The sequence below is a fragment of the Apis dorsata genome, unplaced genomic scaffold, assembly GCF_000469605.1.
Source record: "Apis dorsata unplaced genomic scaffold, Apis dorsata 1.3 scaffold_634, whole genome shotgun sequence".
NCBI lineage: Eukaryota > Metazoa > Arthropoda > Insecta > Hymenoptera > Apidae > Apis > Apis dorsata.
In genome coordinates, this window is record NW_006263828.1 from 68,699 (window position 1) to 89,397 (window position 20,699).

Sequence of the window (20,699 nt, forward strand, 5' to 3'; positions counted from 1 at the left end):
ATCGCCGTTGAATCAAGGTAAAGATCTTAACTATATCTTTCTCTACTTTGAAAATAACCTTTTACGAGCTATTTTTATTATTCACTATATATATATATATATATTTTATTATTATTATTTTATATATATATATATATATATATATTTTTTATTTCGATATCCTGTAAAAATGATTCGCTTTGTTTTCTGAATTCTCATATCGTAGGAATTACGTACACGTATATTTACCTGTGAAAACCACTCCGTCGCACATACTACGCCCACGCATGTAACACTGAGAACGATATTTACGCATTCCTGACCCCACGCTCCGTCTATACATAGCCACGCTTGCGGTTACTCTACGTGGACCACCTGATCTGCTTTTCCCTCTCACGAGCAGCGTCGTCTCGATGTTGACGCGTTCCCTGAACGCTACAATTCATATTTCGTGTTTCCCCTTTAATCGTTTACACACAGTGAAATAAAACGTTGACAAGGGTTGAGGCTAATTTATATCAATGCAATCTCTGCTGACAAATTAGAACATACAATACTGCAAGTGTATTTTTGTAAAACAAGTCAACAATAAAATATATATTTTTCAACAAAACTATACCGATTGTATGTTTTCTTAAATCTAATAAAATATGTTATGGCATTTTAGTGGCGGAGCATCAAAAGAAATTGGTCGCAGAGCAGTTAGAAAGAAAAGAAAGACTCGCCAGGGAATTGAGAGCCGAGAAAGGACGACTCGAAGCGATGAAGAAAGAATTACAATCTCTCACGAGGCCTCTTGACTCTTCTATGCCTCCTCAAGTATGCAACGTTAAGATTAAGATTAAGACGATGTAATGTTCAACAAATGTATTATTATGTAATGATCATTTTTTAGGAATTAAAAAAAAAATTACGAAGCGAGATCTATCAGTTACAAGTTGAATGCGATAGACTCGCGGATGAAGTAGATCAATGGTCAGATCCAAGAGGTAATGATTTTATTATATTTTTTAATATTTTTTTCAGATAAAATATTATAGTTCAGTTGTTTTATTTATTTATTTATTATTATTATTATTTTTTGCAGTACCTTTGGGTGAAACGAATGAAAAATTTTATCAGCATATTTATACTGGTCAACCTTTACCATCGAGTTCTGTCAGTTCCAATCCACCGCCTTTGCCAAGTCAACCACCCGCCTGGCAACCTGAACTACTAAGTGATAACAATACTGACAGAGAAGAACGAGACGGACCTTCTTGGGTCTGTAGAATGTGCACGTTCGATAATCATCCATTGATGAATAAATGCGAACAATGCGATATGCCACGGTTGATGGATCATGGAAACACAGGTACGACTTCTGGAAAATCGATAGAGGACCTTACAACCTCGTTACCACCGCCTCCACCGCCTTTGGAATAGTAAACTCCAATGTCTTAACAGCATGTTTTTCTTTTTTTGTGACATTTGTGAGTTAACAGATAACTCACAGAATAATATTTCACAAACAATTAATTAATATATGAAAAATATATGATCTCTATACTTCTTATAGTGTGATGGAGCAATACAACCAAAGGTGATATTACTTTTCTATTGTAAAATTGCTCGTTGAAGGAATTATGTAATGACAACGTAATGATGAACACATACGGCATAAATAAAATAGATTTATTATGTACTTAAGTGCACGAATGTGTGCTATTTTCTACTTTTATGATTTTTCTTATTTTTTTAATGAATTTATTTTTAACATAAAGGCATGATTAATCTAGCATATATTTTGCAGTGTTATTTTTTCTAATTATTAATAATTTAATATTATTTAATAATTGACAAGTTAATAATCACAAATTGGTAAGTAATGAATTTTGAAATTTTTAAGTACTCGTATGAGATTATATAAAAATATATTAAATATAATATGAGTATTATAAATGAGTATTATAAATGTATATAATATATAATTTACAGGCGAGACTCAAGATATCCATATACGAGTTACACATCATCATAACTTTTCCCCAAGTCGTAAGTAATTTTTTACGTTTTTAATATAGGAATAAAAATATAAAATAACATATGATATAAAAAAATATTTGCTTTATTTTTAGGGACAGTGCATAGTTGGGTGGTATAACGTAAATTACATTGGAAACATAAAAACTGTAAATACAATCACTATTTAAATTAAATAAAAAGTTGCAGCCAACCTATTATATAGCTGTACCCCGTTCCAAGTTTAACTTTGTTTCACGCGTGTATTCACCATAGAATCTTTCTAATTTTTGATTGAATTTAGCATTGCGTTCGTTGATGTAATCAATATCAGCATCATCATTGTGCATTCTTCTTCTGCTATATTTATCTCTCTTTGCAATTCTAGAAAAAGAAGAAGAATTACAATATATGAATGTTGTAATTAAACATTAAGCTGTGAAATACTAACTGTTTTTCCAAGTCTTCAACCATTTTATCAATAGCTTCTTTTTTATCTTCATGAAGACCATGTAATATAGTATTTTTATCTCCATAAAAAGCTGGACCTAATTTATCTTTAGCTTCTTCATACGAATCCATGTTTGGTTTAATATTCTTTACTAGCCTATTGTATTGACGGATAGCTGCTTGTTCATAATCTGAAAAACCTGGATCAGGATTTTTCTTATTTTTTTTCTTTCTTGCTATACGTTCTGCTTCTGTTGCATCGATATGAAGTAATTTCATTCTTTCATAATCTTCTCCCTATGAAATGTATAATACAAAATTCAATAATTCTATGCTATAATATGATCTAATAATATTCATCATTTTATAACAATATCTACTTTTTCTTGAGCAGCTTTTCTTGCAGCTTCATCTTGTATAATCCATTCTGCTTGTCTTTTACGTGATGCCCAATTTGAAGGAAGTTTATTCCTTTTATCTTCCTCTACTACTTCTTTATGATTTTGTTGTCTGGCCTCATTCTATAAAATCAATATTTTGTAAGAAACATTTTTTTCAAAACTTATAAAATATATATAAAAAGTTATAAAAGAAATAAAATTAAATAAAAAATATAGGTTATATTGTAATTACTATACTTTGTACTCACTCTTTTCGTGTGAAGTTCCCGTAAACGTTTCATTCTCTCAGCATGTTTGTCTGCAAGAGATTTCTCACTAGTTGTATTTTCATTCTCCATTATAAAATGAAATTAAATAAACTTCTAAATAAGTAAAATATGCTTGTCAGAAATAATTCTGTCACTTATTAAAAGATTAGAACGTAATTGTTTGGTTAAACATTATCAACTGTAAGTTGCATCGCGTCACGTATACCGGAAGTTCCGATAGATGTCAGTAAGTTACGATTCGTCGACAAAAAAGGCGAACTCCGTTTGCCCGACTTCTGTGGGTGGTGGATCGATTGAAATTGATCTTCTGCTCTCGAGCGAACGAGAGCGCAATAAGCAGATCCTGTCGTTCAATTTGTAGAGAGCGGTGATATCGTTGTGGCAAGCATCAAGAGAAAAGTCAGGTGATTTTTCGTCCGCCGGTAGAAGATTGAGGTGGTACCGGTCGATCACAAGTTGCGTCGAGTTAGCAGCACTTGCCAAGGTTCGCGTTTGCGCGAACCCCGATGGTGAAACGTGACGCAGAATTGTACGCTGGCGGCGATTGAGCCGCAGAAGAAAGTTCGCGCTCTGCGAGCTTTTGGGGATTACCCGCGAAGCGCGGCCAGGGTACCGCGAAAGCTCTAGTGAGGCAATTACAAGAAGGATAGAAGAGATACGCACGCGACTCCTTACTGCGACACTCTCCCGGACAAATTAATTCTTCTTATACCGTTATGGAGACTCTCGAATCTAGTCGCGTCTGCCGCCTTTGCGGTAAGCAATCCGGTATCTCGATTAATATTTTTGACAAGAATGAGAACCACGTGAAGAAAATCAACGCTATTCTCCCAATCATGGTATGTCATATCACTCTTCTCCCTTCTACATTCGTATCGTTTCGTTATGAATTTCACGTGTATTTGGTGGTCTTTCCTGACATCATTAACGCCCCCTCCTAAATCACCTTTTTGTCAGAAATTGCACTAGGAACGTTCAATAATTTTTCTTTTTTTTTTTTAATGAAATTTAATTTACTAAATTTATGTTTTTTAATGTATATCTTTCTGATTAAATATAGCATATTTATTACAGATTTTAATTTTTTTTGTAAATATGTTTATTGATTACATTTATAATACTAAAAGTGAGGTTATTGTTACTTCGCGCCAATATGCCTCATAAACACTTTTCATATATTGCATAACTTCAAGTCACAAATGTTTTAACCCCTTATTATTCATGAAATAGATAAATTATAAATTTGAAAATAAATATCTGAAAGTAGAATTACTCTTAGATAACGAAAATATTAAATATCTTGTACTTGAAATAACATTACGGAAAATTTATTGTTTCTTTCAAGATTATTAAAATTAGTTGAATATTATATATTTTCGTTAACTTAAATTATTTTAGATAATTTAATAAAATTAAAATTATCTTGTATTTGAAGCTTTAAAAAAGTAGATATAATTTATATTACATATTGCAACGAATTTTTAAATATTTAAAGTCGACGAAAAAATATCACATATGTGTTATTAGAATCGAAATCATTTTTTTATTATATAATTATCTCTTTATCAAATATTAATTAATTTATATTTGGATGATGCCATTTGAATTTTTTTTTATTCATTTAGAATAAAAATAGAATTCATTATATTTCATTATAATAATATCGTTTTTTTTTTCTTTATTTTGTGTAAAATACCTTTATGATTTTATATTATTCAGATTCGAATATTATTCTTTAATTTCCCGCCCTTCATTTTCTTCATACATTTGTGCAGCACGTGCAATATATCCCCACCTCGTTTTCCTTATGCGACCACGTGAACTTAACACTCGCATTCGTATCGCGTGTGTATCCTGCAGGTACACGAAATGGACCTGTTGCCGAAACATATGTGTCATCGATGCAGTTACAAGCTGGAGGAGTTTCACAAATTTTATGTGGACTGTTTGAAGACAGATACTGGTTTGAAGAATCAATTATCTTGGATGCAAAAAGAAGATTCGAAGGAGAGAGTCGGTGTGCCAATGGTGCATATAGAAAACATTAAGATCAAAGTAGAACCGCCGGATTACGATATGTATGGCATAAATCCTATTGTTGGTGATGTCGGCTACATAAATTCGATGAGTTCTGTAACTTTTCCGATGAATAGTGTTCAATCTGATGATATTTCCGAACGTATAACGTATACAGCATACACACGTTGCAGTTGTTATTGTGATAAATCGGACCAAAGTAATGAAACTGTACCTACAAATTATAAAAACAAAATATCGAGATGTAGTAGGACAAATGAAATTAGGCAAGGTAACGATAGTTGCGCCAATGAAGCGCGAATTGTAAAGAAGAATTTTTTATCCAGTAAAACATTTGAGGGACGATCAAATTTAGTTCAGCTTGTCAATGAGGTTAAAGATGCTGATAGATGTAGGCCGACTTCTTCCAGTTTGAATTTATCTAATGATTTGAATGAATCTTATAATGCTAACAAAGAAACCTCAAAAGATATGATTGTTCATAATTTAAGACCTAGAAGGAATTCTATAAATTATTTAGAAAATAGAAGAAAACTTCCCTCTTTGTCATCATTGAAAAATGAAAACAGATCGACAATTATAAAGTCAGAAACGTCAGCTTCAACAGAGTTTAATATAACGCAAATTAAAGTAGAAAAACTCGATAATTCTGAAGGACGTGTCTTGAGACCAAGGAATGGGACCATCAATTATAGAGGACCAATACGAAAATATTCAAAATCCACGAACAATAACCAAAGATTGCAAAGTAATAAGCGTCAAGCGAATAAAAAAAAGGTTTTAAATATTACGAATGAATTAAAATTACCATTAAATAAGATGTCGAAACAATTAAAAAATAAAATAAAGTTAAAAATAAAGGAAGAAGAATCTTCGGATCTTAAGGATTTAATATTCGATGAATCGGTATCAGTCGCCATGTTGTCATTACCTAATCAAATTGATTCACTGCCTGAAGATTATGATGTAAATATAAAAAAAGATAATATTAATCATAATGCATTAAATCCCATCGATAATTTTAGTATAACAAATTGGAAATCTTTGCGAAATATATCGAACAATAAATTAAAAGCGAAAAAAATCAAATCGAATCGATTGACTCGTATAAATTATTCGCTAAGATATTTAAGAAGTCAAGATGTTTGTCTGAGAAATGGTAAGATAAGAAAATCTGATAGTGCAGATATATCGGTTAAAAAATTACCAAAAAGCCTTAAAAATCTTATGAATAGAAATAAAACATCCAATAAAACATTAATGAAGACAATTAGAAACAGTGTTACAGCTAAGATGTCGGCCTCAATGAAAATGATTGATATTAAACATTATTGCGAAGAATGTAACACAAGTTTTGCTAACAAAGAATTATTCAAATTGCATGCATGTTATGGACATTGATCTTTTTACAAAATCGGGAATCATATTATATAAAAGATTTATTTTTTAAAGGAAAAAATATCATTTGTATTCATACAAATACTAAACAAGTTTCATTGATAATCGATTATAAATATTTTTTTTTTCTTAATCCTTTATAAGAAATCATATGATGATTATAAATTAAAAGAAAATATGTATCTATGTAATTATTTTGAATACACATATATGCATTATTATCGTAATAATATTTTTATGAATGAAAATGTATAAATATAAATAATTATCAATTGTTAGTAGAAATTAAGACAAACGTTGCGTTATACGCTTAAGAATGTTATGTATGTAGATAAAGGATTCACAGATCGCCTTCAAAGTTTAAAAAATAAGATATATGTAAAAAAATATATAAATATATTTTAAAAAATATCAGATATTCATATACACAAAATTGTGATACATAGTGAAAATATAATAATAATAATTTTCCTTTTCATTCTATAAATTGTTATCTTATAGTTTAAGAAATATCATTTGTAATTGTTATTACGAATGAATTTATGTATCTAAAAGAATAATGATATACTTAAATCATTTTGCGTGATATATTGATCGAAAATTTCTATTTGTATCTTTAGAAGAATGACAAATTGGATTTGTGCAAAATGATTATTTTAATGCTTTGTATTTTAAAATATAATTAAAATTCTATTATAAATTGTTATTAAATATCAAGTGCATTCGTTAATCTTATTATATACATATATTATACATTATTCGTTATTAAATTACTTTATAATTTAATATGAATAATAAAAATGAGGAAAATGTGTAGTCATTACAAAACTGTTATGTGCTTATACTAATGAATCGAACAATAAATTCTCTAAGACAGTAAAAAATATTTTTCTATTGATTATTTTTTATTATTTTGTTATTTTCTTAAATATAATTATATATATATATATGTATATATACTTATTCCATTATATAATCGTTTCATTTTTTGTATTTTTTTCTTTAATGCGACATGTCAAACATATTTTACGTTATTGGTTAGGTGAGGTCGCTACAGGACAACCGTTGAGCGAATTAAAATTAACAAACAAACAATAAGTACGCTAAGTGTCAAATAATTCTAAAAAAAAATGATTGATTACTTAGATTATAATATTCAAAGGTATTATTAGTGAAAAATCCGAATGTCTTCAAATCCTCAAAAATCCCCTCATTATGAGGATGTAAGTATTTTAAATATTTTTATTCTTATGTATTAACCTATTTTAATTTTTAAAAAATGTTTGATTATTTATTTTGGATGATTTATATGAATAGAAATATGACAACTTTTACTATTTTGTTGCAATAATTAGGATTTCATGCATATTTAATTTATCTAGTTGAACTCAACCGAAGATGATACTTTGGGTACTTCTATTAGTCTTAGTGTAGGGGAAACTTCAATAAGAATAAAAGAAAAACCTAAGACATCTAAAAAATCAGAAGAGAAACATGAGGAAGAAAAGTGGTGGTTGAAGAAACCAGATATTTGGCTTGATGCTTCTCATGCTATTTCAATAGATGAGAAAATAAAACAATCTTTATCCCCTTCTCCGGATGTTAGTTCTTCAATGAAAGAATTTCTTGAAAAAGAAAAAATGTGTAAAGTAATTAAGACTTTTATGTCTTTTTATATCTTTTGTAAGATATTAATTTTCAAATAATGTGTTGTTCAGTTTTATAATTTAGTCTTTTATTTTATTTAGGCTATGCATAAAAATGAAATTGAAATGAAAGACAAAGATGACACTTTATGCGATGTTTTAGCTTCTGCAGCATTTGATAAATATCCTTCTGATTTTGAAAGTAAGTATTTTCAAAAGAATTATATAATTTTGTATAATTTTTTAAGTGTATTTCTTTTCTGTTATACAGATGCAACTGATGAAGATATTGGTAGTATTTTAGAAGAAATGAGTAAGATAGCTGGAACTTTTAGTCCAAATTCAGCTATAGATCGTTCAAAGTCTCGAGATTCAGCCAAAAATCCTATAGAGGAAGAAAAATCCGTAGAAGAATTATTAGAAGAAGCTGAAAAACTTGTAAGAAAAAATAGTAGCAGTTTATCTAAGAGTGGATCAAAATCTGATACTTTAGTACCTGAGAATATTCCAGAAGATATAGAAAACCTTAGCAGAGTTAGACAATTAGAAGCTGATATCTTTCAATTGATAGAAGAAGAAGTACATAAAGAGACTGAAAAAATCAAAAAAAGTCCAAAAAATGAGAAGAAGAGAGACAGTAGTCCTGGATTTGAAATTTTATATGAAACTGTGAATAGTTTGAAAGCTCCAAAATCTCTGGAACTTCAAAGAAGAAAATTTGAAGAACAAAAAGTAGAGGTATCTAGTAGTTCGGATTTAGATGATCCTATTGAAAGACATTCCAAGTCGGAAGAATTAAAAAGTATAAGAAAATTGGAATCAGATAAAGATAATTTACAAAAAGAAATAACTGATGTAGATAAGGACTTTTTCGAAGATTTATTGAAAAAATCTAAAGAAAAAGTTGAAGGTGGTATGTCAGGTAGTTCAAGTTTCGGACAAGAAGACTTTTCGCATTTTTTGAAACTTTTGCAAGGGCAAACTAGTAAAAAAGAACAAGAATCAAGCCAATCTAATACTATACACCCTTTTCTTTCAAAACCTGAAAAAATATTTACTTTAGATGGAGAAACTACAAATGGCAAAACTCCTGAATTTCCTGAGAAGGAAATTTCCGATATATTAGAAAAGGAATTACCTCAGACAAATCCAAAAATTGAACATGAAATTGTTGAAACAGATTCTAGTGTTGACAATGAAGAAAAAAAGCAATCTTTAAATGTTAATAATAATTCTAAAAATGAAACAGAACTATTTAATAAAAAAGAGGAAATATCTCCAAGAAACATAACTGTATCAAAAGATGGTAAGAAAGTACTTAATTCTAAGGAAGAATTATATACAGTTGATCTTACGCCAAGATTAGAATTATTTGCAGATGCAATTCCTAAATTATTGGCTGAAAAGTCAATAGAAAGTACAACGCAACAAGACAAAGAATCCATGGAAGAACCGAAGACGATCGTACATAAAACAATTACAAATTCCGAAATTAAATCTAATGTTAATGTTACAATTCCTCAACGTGGTAACATAGAACGTAAATCTATCCATCTGGCTAGTGCATCTAGCAATAAATCACAAAAAAAAGAGTTAAAATTTTCTAAATCTAAGAGTTATGATCAAATTTGCAAACCATCATTTAGAACTTCCACAGAGAATATAAGAGTAAATAAACCTTCGGATGTTATGAAAAGACCTACTAATAATGTAATTAGACGATCGCCAACATTGAAGCCAAAATTGCAACCTACGGTTAAATCAATCACGAAAACTCTTCCCAAGACTAAAATAACTCCAAAGCCAAACAAAAATTCTGTTAAGACTGGTTCTACTTTCACTTTGTCTTCCACGTATAAAACACACCAAACTAAATCATCAGACATTTACGCAAAATGTACTACAATGGCAGGTGGTGATACGAAACAAAATTTAACAAAAACGAATTGGGAGATATTATGTCGTGAAGAAAGACATAAGAATACTCTATTGAAACAACAGTTGGAATCAGAAGTGAAATTGTACAAGAGTCAGATAGACAATATGCGTATATCCTTTGAAGAAGAATTATTTGCATTAAAGAAACAAAATATTATTTTAAAAGCAAAAATAGACGAACTTTCGTTAAATGAGAAACGACCAGATCCTCATCCAAAAAAAGATACAAAAATTATGCTTCTAGAAAAAGAATTAGAGAAACAAGAGAATTTGATTCAAGCTTATGAAACGGAAAATAAGAAATTGATGCAGGACACAAAACGAATGCAGGAGGAAATGAAGCAGCTACAAAAACAAAAAAGTACAACTCTTGAATCAGGTAAAATGCAAGAACTTGCAGATAGAATCAAGGATCTCGAGGAAGAGGCTTTGAAACTTAATCTCGAAGTCTCTGAGCTTCGAGAAAAAAATGCTGATTATGCCTTGAACAATGAAGATTTGATTCAACAAAATAGTCTTTTAAACGATGAATTGGAAATGTTTAAGGAACAGTTAAGAACAAAGAACGATTTCATCACAGATCGATTACAAGCGATGACTACGTCAGAGTTACAATTGAAGAAACAAGTAGAGGATTTGACAGTGAAATTGAGTTCTAAAACGGAACAATTGCGAGTGGTAAAACAAGAATTCGATAAAGTGCAACAGAATGTGCTCCCATTAGAGAAAGAACTCTTAGAATTAAGGGTTAAGGAGGGTAATCTTTTAGAAAAATTACAGATATCCAAGAGTCACGTAGAACGTGAGAAACAATTAACGCAAAAATTAAAAGACCAAGTAATTCTTGATAACAAGAAGATTACAGATTTGAACAGACAGGTTCGTGAAATGGAAAGAATATTAAAGAGAAAAAATCCTGATTCAGTGTCTGCTCTTATATTAACTGCGAATTCTGAACAAGAAAAGATTGGCGCAGAGAAAGTTAAATTATTAGAAGATCGAATTTTGAGTCTCGAAAATGAAATTAAGGCAAAAGATGAATTAGCACAGCAGAAATTGATCGAATTCCAAAAGAAGTTTTCAGATATGAAAGAAAAATATACTACTCAAATAATAGAACTGGATGGTAAACTATTGGAAGCTAATATGAAAGATCGTAAGGTGTACAATGATATGTTCACGCAAACTGCATCGAAACTTGTAGAGAACAAGAGTGTAGAAACTATTAGAAAGGAGGAGAGGGCAGGATCGTTTGAAAAGGAAGAGAAAAAGGATCAAAAATCTTTTGCGAAAATTACTCTAAAATCTCAGAACTCCAAAGACGATGCTTATCTCATGGCTACGATACGTGGATTGAAATTGGAGCTCACGAATAAAGATAAAGCGATGTCGAAACTCACAAAAGATTTCCAAGAATTGCAAAAAACGAACACAAGATTGCAGAAGGAGAGGGAAAAGTTGTTGAACGATAGAAAATCATTGAAAACTATGAATTTTGAAAAGAATCGTGGTATATCCTCGGATTCAAAGTTGTTGACTTTGAAATCTATCGAAGGAAACGATCAGAACTCCAACGTTTATCAAAATGGACATGTATCTGATACTAATACTCAACGATTAACCAATTCAGCACAAAAGCTTTATGATCCTATGCAGTATACCGAAAATGGAGATACAAATTTAGTGAAGAGATTGACCGATGAGAATGATATTCTAAAAGAGGAACTGAATAAGATGAACAAGGATTTCATGGCTCTGAAAAACAAACGACTTCACGATTTGAATATTTTGCAAGAGGAACACGAACGTGAGATGGCCACTTTATTGAAGGAATATAGCGTGAAATTCGGAGACTCTAAAGTGGTAAAGTTACAGGTTCGTTGTATTACGTGCAGTGTTCATTTATATTTTTTTATTTATTATTTTTATTTATCTTATTTATTTATATTATTATTTATATTACGTTAAAATATTTTCCATATATCTTGCAATATTTACATACATATCTTGCACGTAGTACTGTTATTATGTACATATGATCATTTTATAAATACAATGTTCTTATTGATAGGGTCAAATAAATACTCAAGTAGCTGTGATATCTCACTTAAAACAACAAATAGAGAAATTAAGAGATTACAAAGAGCAAGTCGTTGTCCTAAAGGCTGAAAGGGATCATTTAGAAAATAAAGTGAAGACATTGAATGAAAAAGTGAAATATTTATCAACACCGGTATGCGATTAAATATTTATTCTAAAACATTCATTTTATATATTCATTTGTAATTATTCTACCTTTTGTTTTAGAGTACAGAACAATTGCAATTATTACAAGACAAGATAACGATTCTTCAACAACGACACGAAAGTCGCGAGATGACATTACAAAGTTTGGTGCGCGATTTACTTAGAAATAGAACCCAATGTAAGGATTGTAAAAACGAGAAGGGTAAAAATCGACAATTGTGTTATTTCCGACAAGAGCTTGATCATATTCTTGGAATGCTTCAAGAAATCGCCAATGTTCATTAATTTTTAGATGAACTAGAATATATTTATGCGCAAGGTGGTGCTCATGAAAAATATCGAGAAATCGATAGAATTGTAATTTCTCGATTCGTTATCGGGCATTGTGATAATTCGTATGTTCAAGTGTACTGAAACGTATCTTAGGTTTTTGTTAGAAGTTATCATGTTGTTAGGCACTTTATAAATATGTAAGTGGATGCACAGCCAAAAAAGGTTTGATCGATGTTTTTTTTTTTATCGATCTTTCCACGAAGGCAACACGATTAATTGTTCATGGTCGCGTTTGCAATATGTTTAATTATTCTTATCATAGGATATGGAAATTCAGTGAAATCATATCGATCCTGGGAAAGTTCGTAACATAATGATTGACTGGGATCACTGCCAAAGTTAAAGCAAAAGAAAAGACGAACAAATAACGAAGTTACCGTTTTATCGTAACTTCTCGTCGACATTCCTTCTTGCCATTGTGCGTGCAATATGCATGGACAACGTCCATAGTTGGAGTAATAAAACTATAATAATCGTAATATCAAATGAAAACATAGAAATATTTTGATCTATATTTACTAAAAGCAAACTTTTTATTTATCTAATAACGTAGGTTTAAAAATTGTCGAAAACTTGACTGCTTCCAAATCGGAACTATCTTTAGCCTTGTATTTATTGTCAATTTGACGAATGGATAGACAGACCATATGAACGTATAGGAAGCATCTTGAGGAAATAAGATATTTTCCAAAGTTGCATAGGAGTTAATTTTTTACATGAGGCTTTTTCAAGATATGCTAAACACGAACGACTCGGTTATATAATTGTATTTATTTTCTATTTATATTCACTCATTTTTCGCGATCAACGAATCCATCTATAATCAAGTCGTCCAGTTATATTATACATATATTTATATACATTTTAGGAACATTCATTAAACGTTTTAGCAATAGTTTGACTCTATACTCACACGACGAACGAAGCACACGCATATCGCACAAATTCGACGTGTCCTAGATGTAATAATATTAAAAAACTTTGTTACACGATGATCTTAGAAAATAATTCTTTGCTTTCAAGTTATATCAAATCATGTTTTTATCAAATCATTGTAATCACACAGAGTATAGTCACTTTTTCAAGACTGGATATATGTCGTTGCATTTTTTTATAATTACTTTTAAGCCAAACAGCCATGATGTACAAACCGTGAGATTATGACTTTAATAATAAATTATTTCTCTTCTCTTTGACCATTCAGCTTAATATTTGCTATTATATAATATTATTATTATGCGCATTTATGCTATTGTCTTTTTTCTATGATGTGTGATGGAATAGATGTGCAATGGAAAAATGATTTTCACAGGAAAATATTGAATACATTTACATTACGTTTAATTTGAACAATTTATTCGGACAAAATATATATTTTTAAATACATGCGACACATTTCTATCTCTATGCAGGATACATTTATCAGCTGTACATTAATATACAGTTTCTTGTTAAATACATAGCAATGCCAAAAAATATTATACTAAAACAGTGATTAAAAGCAAATCTTGGAAGTAGCAAATTGTTATTCCTTCTTGGATAAGATTCTACCATAGAATGAATTGTGGTGCCTGGCTCACGAAGTTGCTATAACAAATAAACGCATTTTATTAATTTTGCAATTGATTAATTATCTTTCATGTTTCAATTAGGATACTGGTATGAATGGATGTTTGCTTACCGAATGAAAGAACGTTTGCCATAAAAAATGGATAATCCATACATTGTACAAAGACCAATTACAAATGCCTGGCGGATAATGTCGAACGAAACGTGACTCTCTTGTTTCAGGAATTCCATGTTGCCCATTCTAGGTACGTATTCATTGTTATGGATTAAAACTTTATCTCGCATTGCTAATGAACGTGTATTAACAGGAATTCTGGAATTGCGTTCTTGAATCGGAAGCCTTGACGATCGGATATGCCTTCGGAGAAATGTTGAATCTTCCGATAAATCTCGGGAGTTTGATTGTCTTCGAGAGCGAGAATCTCTGTCTATGGAGCGAACGTGTTCTCTGTCTACGGAACGAGATCGTTTAATATCGTTTAGGGATCTATCTCGTGAAAATATTAAAACTGTTCGAACTCTTTCAGCGTCTCTTTGTTCCTTTTCATTGAATTGAATGTCATTTGCGAGAAGAGTAGGCGTAGTGCTAATTCGTCTTTGTCCGTCAATGTCAAACCTTTGTCTCATAGATCGTTTTGAGTTCAAAACGCGTCGATCGGTCCTTAACTCTGCGAGACGACGTTCCATGAGTCGACGATCAGCTCTTTGTTCCATCAGTCGGCGATCGGTTCTCTGTTCCATCAGTCGACGATCAATTCTCTGTTCCATGAGACGTTGGTTAGCTTTTCGTTCCATAGATCGATCAGCTCTTTGGGCCATAAGTCGGCGATCAGTTCTCGGTTCCATGAGACGTTGGTTAGCTTTTCGTTCGATAGATCGATCAGCTCTTTGGTCCATAAGGCGGCGATCAGTGCTTTGTTCTACGAGACGTTGGTTAGCTTTTCGTTCTATAGATCGATCAGCTCTTTGGTCCATAAGGCGGCGATCAGTGCTTTGTTCTACGAGACGTTGGTTAGCTTTTCGTTCTATAGATCGATCAGCTCTTTGGTCCATAAGGCGGCGATCAGTGCTTTGTTCTACGAGACGTTGGTTAGCTTTTCGTTCTATAGATCGATCAGCTCTTTGGTCCATAAGGCGGCGATCAGTGCTTTGTTCTACGAGACGTTGGTTAGCTTTTCGTTCTATAGATCGATCAGCTCTTTGGTCCATAAGTCGGCGATCAGTTCTTTGTTCTACGAGACGTTGGTTAGCTTTTCGTTCTATAAATCGATCAGCTCTTTGGTCCATCAATCGACGATCAGTTCTCTGTTCCATAACTTGACGATCCATCCTTTTTTCGATAAGTCTACGATCAACATTTTGTTCCATAACACGATCAGTTTTTCGTTCCATAAGTCGACGATCAGCTCTTCGTTCCATGAGTCGGCGATCTACTCTCTGTTCCACAAGTCGACGATTAGCTCTCTGTTCCAAAAATCTCCGATCAGCTTTGATTTCTTCACGATTCCTGGATTCGACAGAAGTGGATCTCCTTTCCAAATTTCTTTTAGATTCTACGAGCATTCGTCGTTCTGAGCTACGATCGCGAGACGAATCCCGAGTAACTCGTTCAGATGCCCTGACGTCGAGTCGAGATTCGCGTCGTTCACGAGCCAAATTCAATCTGTTGTTTCTCTCTCGTCGTTCCATTTCATCTCCAAACCGTTTCAACGATCTAAGCGAAGAGTCTCGTCGTTCGTTCGTCCTTGCGTCCATACGACGATCCAATCGACTAACTCTTTCTCGATCACCAGCTACTTCTCGTTGTCCTGTAAGAGACCTACGATTTTGCTCCGATCTAGAATCGCGTCTGGTAATCGCCAACTGCATACGGTCATTTCGCCTATCCCTCAATGATCGATCGTTCCTTTCTCGACGGAAATCCGTAGATGCTAGCCGTTCCAAAGATCGTGCGAGACGTTCTCGTGAATCATTTACTCGTCCGTTTATTTCGCGTCGCCTATCGGTAGACCTCTCGAGCAACATCCTTCTTTCAAGCTCCTGCAACGCAACCCTCGAGTTTCGCGATCGAGAAAGTCGAGTCGAAGGATCGGACGCAGGTCTCAAGCGGTCTTGGCTTTCGCTTCTAAGTCTCGATTCCACCCTACGATTGTTCTCGATGCCTGTCTCCCGTCTATCCGATCTCTCCACCCTCCTAACGTCTTCACGAGATCGAGTTCTGGAGATGCGATCCAAGCTACGAGATCGAGACAGTCTGACGTCAGCCGGTGTGATAGAAGTTGCTGTGGTCGTCGTCGAAATCCTGGTTTGGTCCTGCTCGAAGCTCGAGCAAGAAGGCATCTTGGTGAAAGGAGTCAAGTTAGGGCAGGCATCCACTCTGCGAGGAAAATACCAAATACCAAAGAGTTTTATAATAATATATATTATAATATTTTTAATATGTATTTATATATATTTATTTACATATATTTTTAATTATTATAATATTTGTAATCAAGTACTCGATTAAGATTCTGATGCTAAGTCTTACTCGTGAGGTGCTTGGTGCTTTAATTCAGGTCCCGCCAAACTTCCTGCACGGCCTTCCTTGTCCCTGGAGACCAGGCCTAACGTGAGGCAGGCGAGGGAGACCACCAGAAGGCCGACGTAATGCCAAGCCCTCACTGGCAATGCAACGTATCGTGTACGCCGCATCTTTGGCATCAAACAAGGCATTCTCAGTCCAACAAATCGATTTAAAAAAATTTTAATTATCGTTTTAGACTCACCTCGCTGGTGTACAACGACTGTTCGATAAGATTGAGGAAGCGACTCGTGTCGCGCCTTGGAGCTCTGGAGAGCTGCTGATGCTCCGTGTCCCAAGAGACCGGGCTTTTATACCCGGCGGAACTCCACCGCAATTCGATACCGGCCACCAATTCGGTGCTTATCAGCACCGACCACATGGGACCCCCGTATTCCGATACACGTGAAAATCACCATGAATGAAATCGGGTCGAGAAGAGTATTGCAAACGCCTCCGTGATTGGTTAACCATCCGGAAAATTGCGAATCGGAAACACCTGTGTGTGGCGACCGATATATCGGCTATATCCAATTGCCGCGTGGACGAGCTTCAAAACCAATCATCTATCACGAGAGATTCTTCTCCCTTCGAAAAAACGAAATTCATTTCGCTTTCGAATCTTCTTAACTTCGTTAAGTTTATTCGATTATCGTTTAATATTTTTATTAAATTATTAACGATTCGATCGAGGTGTGGAAAATTTGAGACAAATAGAATTATTTCGGTGACTGGTTTATCTTTTTTTATTTCTTTTATTTTTATACAAAATCCATATAAAATACAGGAAAGGCTTGTAGCGCGAATATCTTATAAATAAGTAGATGGTATATTTACATTGTACATATTACATTATTATTACATTATATATATATATATATATATTATATTATATTTCTATATATAAATTGGACCTCAAAATTTTTCGAAAATTTTGTCGTCTCTCATCGGCGAAGAGACAGTTTGTCCGTGAATTATTATCTTAATTAATCTTTTTCGCTTATTTTTTTTTTTTTTTTTTTACCTTTTTCCCACAGTTACCAGTTTTTTAGCGAAACCTTTTTAGGGGGTTTTTTTTTTTCAATCAATAAAAAAAAAAAAAAAAATAAGCGAAAAAGATTAATGAAGATAGTAATGCACGGACAAACTGTCTCGTCGCCGATGAGAGACGACAAAAGTTTCGAAAAATTTTGAGGTCCAATTTATATATAGAAATATAATATAAGATATATATATATATATATATCTTATATTATATTTCTATATATAAATTGCCCCACAAAATTTTTCGAAATTTTTGTCGTCTCTCATCGGCGACGAGACAGTTTGTCCGTGCATTACTATCTTCATTAATCTTTTTCGCTTATTTTTTTTTTTTTTTTTAGCCTGTTTCCAACAGTTACAGATTTTTAAGCGAAACATTTTAAGGCGTATATTTTTTTCAATCAATAATATACAGCTCTTTTAACGTTTAAAATTTTTAATTTTAGGAAACGACGATTGTCAGGATTAGAATCGTGAGGAACGTGACGATATCGAAGTACGAGGCCCCCGACGCATTGGATAATTTTGCCATTTCCGTGCACATCGTTTCATTTACTTCCGGTAATTCCGTGTAATTAGGGAACGTTTGTATGTCTGCTGGCTGTAAAGAGGAATTTTAATCAGTGATTTTACGAAGAATCGTACGTATTTTAACCCTTTGCTCTCCAGCAGTGACTCTCGATCTCCACTTGAGTTGACTCTCCACTGGAATTGTTGCGGTAATTTGAACGGCGACAATATTTATTTATGTTTGATTTTTTTAAAATGTCGCTTCATAAATAAGTTTCTAAGCTCTTTATAATCTTATGAGGTGTAATCTTATCTTACGAATTATCTATGGTATTAATTATCTTATGAGATCACTAAACGCGCGGATCTGAGTCTGAAGCTGGTTCGACCGAGCGAAACGGGCCTGGAGCGCAAAGGGTTAAGATACCAACGTACCAGAGCAAGCTTGTCGTCTCTCTTTCTACAGAAAGTCATGTGTCTTCCGTGATACAGGTTCTGCTCGATGGCTCTTGCGAGAAGTTCTTCGGTCCAGGGTAACGCCAGCATGTGCTCCGCCAAAGTTCGACCTTCGCACAATTCAAACAATTTTTCGTTTATTCGAAATCTAAAGAGATCAATTTTTGTAAAGTACGTATATTTTAAATACCTCTGAACTCTTCCGGTTCCTCGATGATCAATCTAGAGAAAACATTTTCGTTATCCTGTTCCAGAGTGTAATCTTTCACGGCCCTCAACGCCGACTTGGCCTCCCTAATAAGCTCTTCGTCGATATCCTCGCTAGGCCTCGTTGCTGGGTAGATAGGAAGTTGCTGTTGGCCGGTCGAAGGAATGGTCACGGCATCCGTTCTGAAGTAAAACGAAGTAACGTTGTTGGTGGAAATTTGAATAGAATTCTAATATCTATTAACCGTCGTTACTTACCTGGTCGTTAGGAAAAGCTTCTCCAAATGGTCCATAGTGACACCTTTGAAGCTGTACACCCCTAACGTTTTGAACAGATGCTTCAACGGCGTCATGCTGTAGCAAGCAGCGAGCGGTGTTCTCGGATAGTGGACTACGAAGGCAAGACACATCTCCTGAGACGCCGCGTATCCTCCCAAGGTAGGCTTGGTCCTATCCAGAGTGCCGTAAACGCACTCGGCCACCAACTCGTCCCCCGGAAGTACCTTCACTTCCTTTTCCAGAGTGTGAGACTGCTGGTACTCGAAGTCGAAGTGATTGTCCTCAACTATCCTTGGTAATTCCTTGCCCTGCCTGATATGCTTCAGACTTAGCCGCCGACCGGCCAGGTGGGAGTGCAGCACTACCGAAACGATGTTCACTCCGCTCTCGGGGAACATCTAGACAAGAGGAGATATAATATTTATTGTACTATACAATAAATTATACAATACAATAAAAAAAATAATACTATATTTATTTATATAAATAATATAATAATAAAGTATAATATTATATTATTTATTATTATTTATTATATTATTATATTATTTATATTTATTACACTTTGGTTTTTAGGAATACAATTATACGATACGATGTCGCAACATCGAACGAGATTATTCACCGTGTGCGTGCAATGTGGAGTGCAGTATCCCGCCGTGGCGTATTCCTTTTGTTTAGGGGGGATGAGATGAAGAGGGCTCACTGCAACGCCAGCAACGAGAATCCCCGCCTCCTGGGGGCGAAGTTTGGGAGTCAGGTGAAGGCGTACACCGCTGCTGTCCACCACCTTCCTCATGCTCGGATTATTGTAATGCACCTCCAGCATGTAATAAGAACCTTCCGAATGCTCAGCAATGGAAATGCCGACGTGCTCCGGAAGCCATTCCCCTGCAAGACACGCAACGGCATTCGTTTTATTTTATTCCTCTTCCTCTTCCCTCTCTCTTTACTTTTTAACGAATTTCACGAATTTCTTTCCACTCGAGCCGTTTACCTGTGCTACCCCGAGCCCAGGCCAACACCGGTTGCAAACAGGATTCCCACTCCCGTGGCATCGTCGGACTGTAACAAGGCGCCCCGACGATTCTCGCGTGTTGCCCTAATATTGGCAGGGTCGAAGCGCACTCGTACAATATTATGTGATGGACCAAATCCTCGTTCTCCTTCTCCACCAATGGCGTGTACTAGAAACGAAAAATTTTGGAAATTTTCTTCGCTTGTGTATGTGCAAAGATAATTTTCCATTTTCCATCGAGCGCGAATTCGAAGAATAATGGCGCGAGACAATTTCGAAATATCAGATTAAATAATCTTTAATCTCCCTCTCTCCCTCCCTCCCTTCCTTTCTCTCTCTCTCTCTCTCTCTCTC

General features: G+C 33.8%; 5 protein-coding genes across 7 annotated transcripts in view; 3 read left to right on the forward strand and 2 right to left on the reverse strand.

The window, feature by feature from the left end:
• LOC102680270 (TGF-beta-activated kinase 1 and MAP3K7-binding protein 2) overlaps window positions 1-2,222 on the forward strand; it is a 10,598-nt gene extending 8,376 nt beyond the window's left edge. The window contains exons 6-11 of the mRNA XM_006621739.2: window positions 1-17; window positions 647-798; window positions 875-968; window positions 1,067-1,333; window positions 1,957-2,013; window positions 2,097-2,222. Of these exons, the coding sequence (XP_006621802.1) occupies window positions 1-17; window positions 647-798; window positions 875-968; window positions 1,067-1,333; window positions 1,957-2,013; window positions 2,097-2,122 (613 nt within the window). The 3' untranslated portion in view covers window positions 2,123-2,222. The remainder of the gene's footprint in view (window positions 18-646; window positions 799-874; window positions 969-1,066; window positions 1,334-1,956; window positions 2,014-2,096) is intronic.
• Window positions 2,064-3,559, reverse strand: LOC102677446 (pre-mRNA-splicing factor Syf2). Its single transcript, XM_006621719.2, has 4 exons — window positions 3,080-3,559; window positions 2,811-2,951; window positions 2,432-2,727; window positions 2,064-2,364 (listed from the first exon to the last, which is right to left on the reverse strand). Exons 1-4 carry the CDS (start codon window positions 3,167-3,169, stop codon window positions 2,199-2,201), a joined length of 693 nt encoding a protein of 230 aa, XP_006621782.1. The 5' UTR covers window positions 3,170-3,559; the 3' UTR covers window positions 2,064-2,198.
• Window positions 3,484-7,659, forward strand: LOC102678273. Its single transcript, XM_006621726.2, has 2 exons — window positions 3,484-3,939; window positions 4,961-7,659. The coding sequence occupies exons 1-2, from the start codon at window positions 3,817-3,819 to the stop codon at window positions 6,536-6,538; spliced, it is 1,701 nt and encodes a 566-aa protein (XP_006621789.1). The 5' UTR covers window positions 3,484-3,816; the 3' UTR covers window positions 6,539-7,659.
• LOC102678552 (centrosomal protein of 162 kDa) lies at window positions 7,574-13,678 on the forward strand. Of its 3 annotated transcripts, none has more exons than XM_006621728.2 (6): window positions 7,574-7,758; window positions 7,918-8,184; window positions 8,284-8,383; window positions 8,453-11,994; window positions 12,191-12,352; window positions 12,427-13,678. In XM_006621728.2, exons 1-6 carry the CDS (start codon window positions 7,720-7,722, stop codon window positions 12,649-12,651), a joined length of 4,335 nt encoding a protein of 1,444 aa, XP_006621791.1. In that variant the 5' UTR covers window positions 7,574-7,719; the 3' UTR covers window positions 12,652-13,678. The 3 variants fall into 3 exon arrangements, with proteins under 3 accessions (XP_006621791.1, XP_006621792.1, XP_006621793.1); XM_006621729.2 differs by having other exon boundaries at window positions 8,453-11,982; XM_006621730.2 differs by lacking the exon at window positions 7,574-7,758 and having other exon boundaries at window positions 7,918-8,179.
• Window positions 13,679-14,038: 360 nt separating this feature from the next.
• LOC102680405 overlaps window positions 14,039-20,699 on the reverse strand; it is a 17,168-nt gene continuing 10,507 nt past the window's right edge. Inside the window, exons 5-13 of the mRNA XM_031513412.1 lie at window positions 20,325-20,514; window positions 19,953-20,218; window positions 19,307-19,725; window positions 19,032-19,231; window positions 18,821-18,951; window positions 18,327-18,476; window positions 16,799-16,962; window positions 14,381-16,645; window positions 14,039-14,286 (exon numbers count right to left, since the gene is read on the reverse strand). Of these exons, the coding sequence (XP_031369272.1) occupies window positions 14,247-14,286; window positions 14,381-16,645; window positions 16,799-16,962; window positions 18,327-18,476; window positions 18,821-18,951; window positions 19,032-19,231; window positions 19,307-19,725; window positions 19,953-20,218; window positions 20,325-20,514 (3,825 nt within the window). The 3' untranslated portion in view covers window positions 14,039-14,246. The remainder of the gene's footprint in view (window positions 14,287-14,380; window positions 16,646-16,798; window positions 16,963-18,326; window positions 18,477-18,820; window positions 18,952-19,031; window positions 19,232-19,306; window positions 19,726-19,952; window positions 20,219-20,324; window positions 20,515-20,699) is intronic.